Source organism: Glycine soja, chromosome 14, assembly GCF_004193775.1.
Source record: "Glycine soja cultivar W05 chromosome 14, ASM419377v2, whole genome shotgun sequence".
Lineage (NCBI taxonomy): Eukaryota > Viridiplantae > Streptophyta > Magnoliopsida > Fabales > Fabaceae > Glycine > Glycine soja.
This window is the reverse complement of record NC_041015.1, coordinates 37077583-37087648: the sequence shown is the minus strand read 5'-3', so window position 1 is coordinate 37087648 and position 10066 is coordinate 37077583. Positions and strand designations below refer to the sequence as shown.

Sequence of the window (10066 nt, the reverse complement as noted above, 5' to 3'; positions counted from 1 at the left end):
TCTCAGAAGATGTGGATGACAACTTCAAGGGCAAGGCAACAATTAATGAGATGATGGACATAATCTCCTAGATTGTAGGGATTTTGAGTAATGCTTCAGCTAATGCAACCATTAATTGATCATTATAAATAGGGTCTATCACGTTGTACCAAACACACAGATATCAATACAAAAAAAAACAAGGCATTTTTTGGCCAATTATTTGCCTTATTTCACTTATTCATTTAAAGTTCTTTATTGCTTTTAGTCGTTTATCGCTTTCTTTTACCGCAATTTCACATAATAGTAGTCTAACTTAGAAACTTATGTTCATCAATAGCCGGAAAGTTCTTTGGGGTGGACCAGGAATCCAACCAAGGAATAAAATCTCTTCTTTTGGTCAATTGCTTAAAGAAAATCATCGCTTGATACTGGATCATTACCACAGGTAAGGAAATTTCACACCAACAATTACGCATAATTTTGTCTTTCTTTGTTCTCATGTAAAAGGGTGGAAATCCAATATTCCCAAAGGAGTTGATGTTATTTTCTAAAATAACTTCCCTTTTCACTTTATTCCATTTTATTTTTTAAAAATATTTAAAGGAATGTTAAATAGTTATCAAACATATTGATGAGATAAAAAAATTCTAAAATAACTTTTCCCGTAATAGTATTCTTAGGATATCATTCCTAGAAATATAATTTATTCTTGAAACAAACGTTTCGCCGAGACATAAAGATAATTGTATACAATAGATGTATGTTATTTTTTTAACGTTTAAATAATGGAACCCGATCAAAAGAGAAGAAAAGAATGTGGAGTCAATCTTGCAAGGACGTCTAGACATAAGAACCGATCAGCTATGGCTATTGTAATATTATATATAGTCACTTTTAACATCTAGTTGTGACTTGTTGTTGGGAAATCATCTGTCCCCTACCTTCCAAATCCATCATATATCTTATCATTCATGACCAAGACAATCTCCAAACAGATACCCGATCGTTTCATCCCCAAATCACTCAACGTCCTTTAAGACCGGTAAATAAATTATTTTCTGCCTTCTGAATTTTTCTCTACGTCTGCTTTCTTCATATAAAAGTTTTCTTTGTTGTTCTCTTATAGTTATTTCCAATTTATTAAAAAATGAAGAAAATTTGTCACATAATAATAATGAATACATGTGAATCTTTGATCCATATATTTCTCTTTGTTGAGTTTTTTTTTGTTACTATATTATTGATACGGAGTATCATCAACTTTGATAATAATTAATCTCTATCGAAGAACTTAACTGATCACCTTTGATGAGGTTCTTCCATACTAATCATATTTTTTTCATCCACGAGATTCAAACTCAAATTCTTGCTTAAGAGGATCAAGTTCAGTATCACTCAGACTAATGACTTGTTAGTTCTTATTAAGTATATGTGTCCTAATTAAGTTGATTACAAAATTTCCATTAAAAGTTAATCATATAATTGATATAATCTATTAGTAAAAAAAAAATAATGAATTAATTTCTCCAAAACAGTTAGATTTTATAATGGAGAAAAGTCATGCATCGGAAGAAAGGTATATATCCACCTATTATCTCTCACCTAGTTCACTTTCATGATAAGAAACAGCTTAATCAGATAAAAGATGCGTGATTTTGAGACCTCACCATGTAAAAATAATAGAAAAGATGGGAGCTTTGTATTGTCTACCACTTTATTATTTATGTGTTTGTTGTTTCCCAATGGGTGCTGTTTGGTCCATCTCAGTACTTGGATTGTTATGCCAAGTTGGATGAACCATCATTATGATGGTTTGTGAATTTCACAGCTTATGCTGTCATTTGCACCAAAAATGGTAGGGACGAAAATGGGATTGCCGAACTAGTGTCGTGTTCTTCACAAAGTATATGAGCATATTGTGCAAGTACTTCTTTTGTAGTGTAAGGAATAATCATTGAGATAGAAGAAAAAGGAAGGAAAATAGTACACATTAATCATGTAAAATAATTATATACTATTAACTTATAAAAAATAAATATTGGTATGACTATTAAGATAATTATTATAAAAGTCAATAAATTATATAAGCTGATTTATAATTAGATTACAGTTTAAAACTGTTTTACATTTAGTATATTATTCAATTTTTTAAATAAAAATATTATGAAAAAGTATAAAGTTAGTTTAAATATATTATACATATTTTCTTTTATTGTAAATATATTATAAATATGATTTTATATGATTTTTTTTACTTTATTTTATTTTAGCTCCTATAAAATTTATTTTATTTTTAAATAATTTCTATCGATATTGACTAATGATGTGTCAAAGATAAAGATTATTTAAAAAAATTAAAAATTATGGAAATTAAAATTAGTAATTAAAAAACTAAAATTACATAAAGTAATTTTTATAAAGAATAAAAATATCTTTTACCTTAAAAGTTATAAAGATTTTACAAGTGATGAAGAGATACAATTGTCACCTCTATTAGAAAACCCCTACTTTTTTCACTAAATAAAAGTTTAGGTAAGGTGAGTCTCTAGGGCTTATTAAGGTTGACAAAACATGTCTTAAAACTCTAAGAGCGTTCATTTACATAAATACTTATAAATTATTCATCAACAAAATTTTTATATCGAGAACGTCAATCAAACTTACGTCCTTTTAGAATATGAGTCAGATATTTACCAATTAGACCAACCTTTATTTACCTAGAAAAACTTCTAAAATAAGAAACCACGCTAGGGACAGATTTACATATGCAATATCTAAGTTTTATATATATATATATATATATATATATATATATATATATATAAATAAGATAATTATTTTTGTTTATAAAGTTCGATTGTGAAAATAACGATATTTGAGTGTTATTCTTTATTCTTAAATAAAATATTATATATCCTTTTTTATAATCTTCAATAATGATATTTTTTAAGATAAATATTCTATTTTTCTTTCATATTTTTTATTCTTGAGATAAATACTTTTTATTTTTTATTTTTTAGACAAAAATATTTGAGTATACTTTTATCTTCTTTATGAATGGTTTTTATAATCCATTAATACTATTTTTAAAAGCCACAAATAATTCATTTGCAATCAAACGATAATATTATTCTTCTCTATATATTGATTTAATTATAATTTATTTAATAGTTAAAGATTGTTTATTAACCGTTTTCAATATAATTTTATGAACATTATACGCTTAAATATAATTTTGGTCCTCTATTTTACTCAATCCCAAATTTTGATCCCTCTATTTTAAAATTGAGATATTTGTTCCTCCTAATTTAAAAAATTATAATTTTGGTCTTCCTATTTTAAAATACAAACATTTGGTCTCCATATTTTGAAAAATCTTCAATTTTGGTCCCTGCTTTTTAGAAAATCTCCATATTTCTTACTTTATAATTAATTAAATCATTTTTTTATAGTACCTTTAATAAATACGTTTGATTTAGGGTTCAATTGGATTAAAAGAAAAGAAATAAAGCATAAACAAAATTAAAAATTTGATCAAAATTACGAATTTTTTAAAATAGAATAACTAAAATCACATATTTTTCAAAATAGAAGAATTAAATGTCTCTATTTTAAAATAGAATGACTAAAATGATAAATTTTTAAAAATAAAAGGATCAACTATCTAAATTTTAAAATAGAAAAACCAAAATTATGGAATGAACAAAACAGGGGAGAGTGGAATTACATTTAAGCCAACATTTAATAAGAAACTAACATCTTGATTTTTTTTGTAAGGAACAGCATGAATTTTGAGATATGCTAATTAATATTTTCTCTTCTTATCACTAATTTTTTTCTATATTCTATTTTTTTTCTCTCTCGTGACGTCTTTGTTCTTATTGTCATTGTTTGTAAGGCTTTAACACGTTTTTAGCCTCAACTACATGGGTTAAACATTTTACTATGTAAACTCTTCAAAAAAACAAACCAAATATCAAAAAAGAAAAAAAAAATGACAGCGTTTGAGATAACATTTGTAATCTCAAGTTCTAAAGAAATAGTTTAGTTTGTCTTCTTTATAAATATATTTTCTATTATACGTTCTTGAATCATTTTGAATAACAAATGATTATAAGTATTTTTATTGAAATTGATACTTATATATTTATTAAATGAATTTTAATTATTATAGTTCACCTCTCCTATTATCAAAGTTTGTCTCTTCCCTGACCCACACAACAATAAATTAGTAAAAATGAACCCTAAAAACTTCCCCTGAATAAAATTTAGTTACTAAAGAACTTTTAAATTTTGAAAAATTTCTGATTATCCTATTATTCTCTATTTAATTTTCATTCATTTTTTAATCCTTTACATTAAACAAAAATAATTTATAAAGTTGGTCTCTCATCAGGAACAAAGGTATATATAACTTTGATAATTTATAAAAACTACCAACAAATAACATTTAATTAAAGACTAATGTTCGGAAAATTTGCATATTTTATAACCTAAAAAATATCCAAACCAATTATGAGTTGTTATTCCTTCTGCCTTGTTGATTACACAGAGAAAAAATGGGACCTGAGAGGACCACCATGCATGCTTAGTACATTTAGGTATAGTTCACTCACCATAGAATGTTCTGCAACACATGATAATTTTGAGCTTTCATATTTATTGCCAACCAGGTATCTTGCCCCATATAACAGCATGTGCACCTGACCCAGAACACACTAAAACAGCCAACGCAGTCATTTTCGCAATCGATATCCTTTCACATTATATGTTGCACAATTCAGCTACAATACGTTCTGCTAAACCGAGTTCCAAAAACTTTATTAGCTATTATTGATATATCTGGTAAGCAACTTTGTGCGCAACTTGCTTGTATTATTAAAAGTTACTGCAACAAAGGGTTAAATTAAGAACTTAACCTAGTAAAACACAACATACTACCACATTGGCTCATTTCTTTAAAGGTTTTATACATACATCTCTCTTGTTAATGCTTCAAATTTTTATGTTGTTACAATTCTATGAAAATCTATACTTCTAATATAGAACAGTAAATTCCTCCGAACATGTGGTCAACTGATACATCATTGTTCTAACTTAATAAGTAGTATCCAGATTTAGTTTTGGGTATGTAGTTAGGTAAACTATTTGGAGAAAAAATTTTGTTGTCCATAATAGTTTTACCTTGAGTAAAATCGTCTCCTATAAAGGATATCTGTCATTTATACTGGAAAATATATATATTAAACAGTAAATGGAGAAAACTCTAAAGTAGTGTTTGTGGAAGAAGAATACAGGAACAGTCTACATCTTTATCAGTAATACTGTACGTAAACAAATGGGAATTTCCGTATCCAAGATACAGCACAAATAATAGAGGACATAAAGAGTAACTTTAAGTAACTAGTGCTGCAATGTTCAAAACATAAAAAGAGAATTGAAGAACAGTAGCAGAACACAGACCTCATCATCATCATGTCAAGCAATGCATTAACTCTTTTTATCTTGTTTCTCAACATCTCCTTGATCCCAGCCACCTCTGCTCTGAACCAGGAAGGTCTCTCTCTACTTTCATGGCTCTCAACATTCAATTCCTCAGATTCTGCTACTGCTTTTTCATCATGGGATCCAACCCACCAGAGTCCATGCAGATGGGACTACATAAAGTGTTCCAAAGAAGGGTTTGTCTCAGAGATCATAATAGAATCCATTGATCTTCACACCACCTTCCCTACACAGCTTCTTTCTTTTGGCAACCTTACCACTCTAGTCATCTCAAATGCAAACCTCACTGGTGAGATTCCCGGTTTGGTGGGAAACTTGTCATCATCAGTGGTTACTTTGGACCTCAGCTTCAATGCTTTATCAGGAACCATTCCATCTGAAATAGGGAACTTGTACAAACTCCAGTGGCTGTATTTGAATTCAAATTCCTTGCAAGGTGGAATTCCATCCCAAATTGGAAACTGTTCGAAGCTGAGGCAGCTGGAACTGTTTGATAACCAGCTATCTGGCTTGATTCCTGGGGAAATAGGCCAGTTGAGGGATCTTGAAACCCTTCGGGCTGGAGGGAACCCGGGGATTCATGGTGAAATTCCAATGCAGATATCAAACTGCAAGGCTCTAGTTTATCTAGGCCTTGCAGACACAGGGATATCAGGGGAGATTCCACCAACTATAGGAGAGCTTAAAAGTCTCAAGACACTTCAAATCTACACTGCACACCTCACAGGTAACATCCCACCAGAGATTCAGAACTGCTCAGCCTTGGAGGAATTGTTTCTCTATGAAAACCAGCTTTCTGGAAACATTCCCTCTGAATTGGGTTCCATGAAAAGCCTCAGAAAGGTACTTCTGTGGCAGAATAATTTCACTGGAACAATTCCAGAAAGTTTGGGAAACTGTACAAGCCTGAGAGTCATAGATTTTTCTATGAATTCTTTGGTTGGTGAACTTCCTGTGACTCTCAGTAGTCTAATCTTGTTGGAAGAGTTTCTTTTGTCTAATAACAACATTTCTGGAGGGATACCTTCATATATTGGCAACTTCACCAGTCTGAAGCAACTGGAATTGGATAATAACAGATTCTCTGGGGAGATTCCACCTTTCTTGGGGCAACTGAAGGAACTCACCTTGTTCTATGCCTGGCAGAATCAGCTCCATGGAAGCATACCAACAGAACTCTCCAACTGTGAGAAACTTCAAGCAATTGATCTTTCACATAATTTCCTCATGGGGTCCATTCCAAGTTCACTGTTTCATCTAGAGAATTTAACACAGTTATTGTTGTTATCAAATAGACTTTCAGGTCCAATTCCTCCAGATATTGGCAGTTGCACCAGCTTGGTCAGGCTAAGGTTGGGATCAAACAACTTCACTGGCCAAATTCCACCAGAAATAGGCTTTTTAAGAAGTTTGAGCTTTCTTGAGTTGTCAGATAATTCACTCACTGGAGATATACCCTTTGAGATAGGTAACTGTGCTAAGCTAGAGATGCTTGACTTGCACAGCAATGAGTTGCAAGGAGCAATTCCTTCCTCATTAGAATTCTTAGTTAGTCTTAATGTCTTGGATCTTTCTGCAAACAGAATAACTGGCAGCATTCCTGAAAATTTAGGCAAGCTAGCCTCTCTAAATAAGTTGATACTCAGTGGAAACCAAATCACTGATTTGATCCCTCAGTCACTTGGTTTCTGCAAGGCTTTGCAGTTGCTTGACATAAGCAACAATAAAATCAGTGGTTCCGTTCCTGATGAGATTGGTCACTTGCAAGAACTAGATATCCTCTTGAACTTGAGTTGGAATTCTTTATCAGGCCTCATCCCGGAAACCTTCTCAAATCTCTCAAAACTTTCCAACTTGGACCTCTCTCACAACAAGCTCTCAGGGAGTCTCAGAATACTGGGTACTCTTGACAATCTATTTTCTCTTAATGTCTCTTACAACAGTTTTTCTGGTTCTCTTCCTGACACAAAATTCTTCAGGGATCTTCCTCCTGCTGCATTTGTTGGCAACCCTGACCTGTGTATTACCAAGTGTCCAGTAAGTGGACATCACCGTGGCATCAAGTCAATAAGAAACATTATCATATACACTTTCCTTGGTGTTATTTTCACTTCAGGATTTGTTACATTTGGAGTAATGTTAGCTCTCAAAATCCAAGGGGGGACTAACTTTGACAGTGAAATGCAATGGGCTTTTACTCCATTTCAAAAACTCAACTTCTCCATCAATGACATTATCCATAAGTTATCAGATTCAAACATTGTGGGAAAGGGTTGCTCGGGAGTTGTTTACCGTGTGGAGACTCCGATGAACCAGGTTGTTGCAGTGAAGAAGCTGTGGCCACCAAAGCATGATGAGACACCAGAGAGAGACCTTTTCGCTGCAGAAGTTCATACCCTTGGATCAATAAGGCATAAAAATATAGTGAGACTTTTAGGGTGCTACAACAATGGAAGAACTAGATTGCTCTTGTTTGATTACATATGCAATGGGAGTTTTTCTGGATTGCTCCATGAAAATAGTTTGTTCTTGGATTGGGATGCAAGATATAAGATCATTCTGGGAGCAGCTCATGGATTAGAATATCTTCATCATGATTGTATCCCTCCAATCATTCATAGAGACATTAAGGCTGGCAACATCTTGGTAGGTCCACAATTTGAAGCTTTTCTTGCTGATTTTGGCCTTGCAAAACTTGTTGGTTCCTCAGATTATTCCGGAGCTTCTGCAATAGTTGCAGGTTCTTATGGATACATAGCTCCTGGTGAGTATATATAAATACATTGATTTTCTTACAGCTAGTTCATTTTGGTAGTGTCCAATTAGAAACACATTCCACAATCTTACATTAAAAAATGTGTCAAAATAGACGTACTTCAAAACCCAATCTGTTCAGACTTAACTGTCGATCTTTTTTACTCCTTAATCTTTCTTCTAATAAATTAATGAAATCACATTTAAAAATACTATTCTTCCTCATTTTTGTTCTGTCCATTTGTGTTTATATCCTACCTCATTGAGAAAATATTATTCTGTACTATGAAGTAATGAATTCAACTTCGATGGTTTATTATAAAGTTACTTTCATAGCACTATTCAACTTAAGTGTCACATGTTTTGTTGGCTAGGTGTATTAGACTGAAACGAAAAGAACTTTTTTCGAATCTTAGCTGACTAATCATGCATTATCCTACTAACTGCAGAATATGGATACAGTTTAAGGATCACAGAGAAGAGTGATGTGTACAGTTTTGGTGTGGTTCTCATTGAAGTCTTAACGGGGATGGAGCCAATAGATAGCAGGATTCCAGAAGGTTCGCACGTTGTCCCTTGGGTTATCAGGGAAATCAGAGAGAAGAAAACAGAATTTGCATCAATTCTAGACCAGAAACTAACACTGCAGTGTGGAACACAAATCCCTGAGATGCTTCAAGTGCTAGGTGTGGCTCTCCTCTGTGTGAATCCATCCCCAGAAGAAAGACCAACAATGAAAGATGTAACAGCAATGCTCAAGGAGATCAGACATGAAAGCGTGGATTTTGATTTTGAGAAGTCACATCTTCTACATAAAGGTGCTGTCACCAATCCAAAAGCTGCAGTTCAGTGTCCAAGCTTCTCCAGATCTTGTAAACCTCTAACTGAATCACCATCTTCTTCAGTGTCACCACATTAATTACTAGATTAGTTTCATTTCTGTTTTTCCTCTCTTAATTTTGTAGATTAATTAATATTTATATCTGATGGCAATTCTACATTGTAATTTTTTAAGTTAAAGCCACTCACATAGGTTAACTATGTCCTAGAATTGCTGTCAATGTAAAGTGCTACTCTTGTTTCATCCTGATTCCAATAAAAAACAAGAATATATCTTCAAACTAGTTACACCTCATAAGTTAGCACTCTGTACTCTATAGTCTATATATCTTCTATTTCTTGTTTTTATATTTATATATTTTTTCAATTTATTTTCCCACTATGACATTGGTGCAAAGCATTCATCGGTTCTGTCGATAACTAACCTTCACTAAAGAATCTGGCTAGTTACCTTTAGTAGGATCTCTTCTCTCAATCACAGTTTTTCCATCCACAAACTCGAAACCAAATTCTTGCTTCGGACCAACGATTCTTTCAATATATTCGTCATCTAATTGCTATACGTAAAGGTGCTGTCACCAATCCAAAAGCTGGTGTTCAGTGTCCAAGCTTCTCCAGATCTTGTAAACCTCTAACTTAATATTTATATCTGATGGCAATTCTACATTGTAATTTTTTAAGTTAAAACCACTCACATAGGTTAACTATGTCCTAGAATTGCTGTCAATGTAAAGTGCTACTCTTGCTTCATCCTGATTCCAATAAAAACAAGACTATATCTTCAAACTAGTTACACCTCATAAGTTAGCACTCTATAGTCTATATATCTTCTGTTTCTTTTTTTTTTATATTTATATATTTTTTAAATTTTTTTCTTATTATGATATTGGTGTACAACATTCACCAATTTTATCAATAATTAATTTTTACGGGAGAATCTGACTAGTTACATTTTGTAAAACCTCTTCTCTCAATCATGTATTTT

General features: G+C 32.0%; 1 protein-coding gene across 2 annotated transcripts; it reads left to right on the top strand.

The window, feature by feature from the left end:
* The first annotated feature begins 5343 nt into the window (after window positions 1-5343).
* Window positions 5344-9365, top strand: LOC114383409 (LRR receptor-like serine/threonine-protein kinase RCH1). Of its 2 annotated transcripts, none has more exons than XM_028343083.1 (2): window positions 5344-8251; window positions 8704-8831. In XM_028343083.1, exons 1-2 carry the CDS (start codon window positions 5458-5460, stop codon window positions 8706-8708), a joined length of 2799 nt encoding a protein of 932 aa, XP_028198884.1. In that variant the 5' UTR covers window positions 5344-5457; the 3' UTR covers window positions 8709-8831. The 2 variants fall into 2 exon arrangements, with proteins under 2 accessions (XP_028198884.1, XP_028198883.1); XM_028343082.1 differs by having other exon boundaries at window positions 5349-8251; window positions 8691-9365.
* The last annotated feature ends 701 nt before the right edge of the window (window positions 9366-10066 follow it).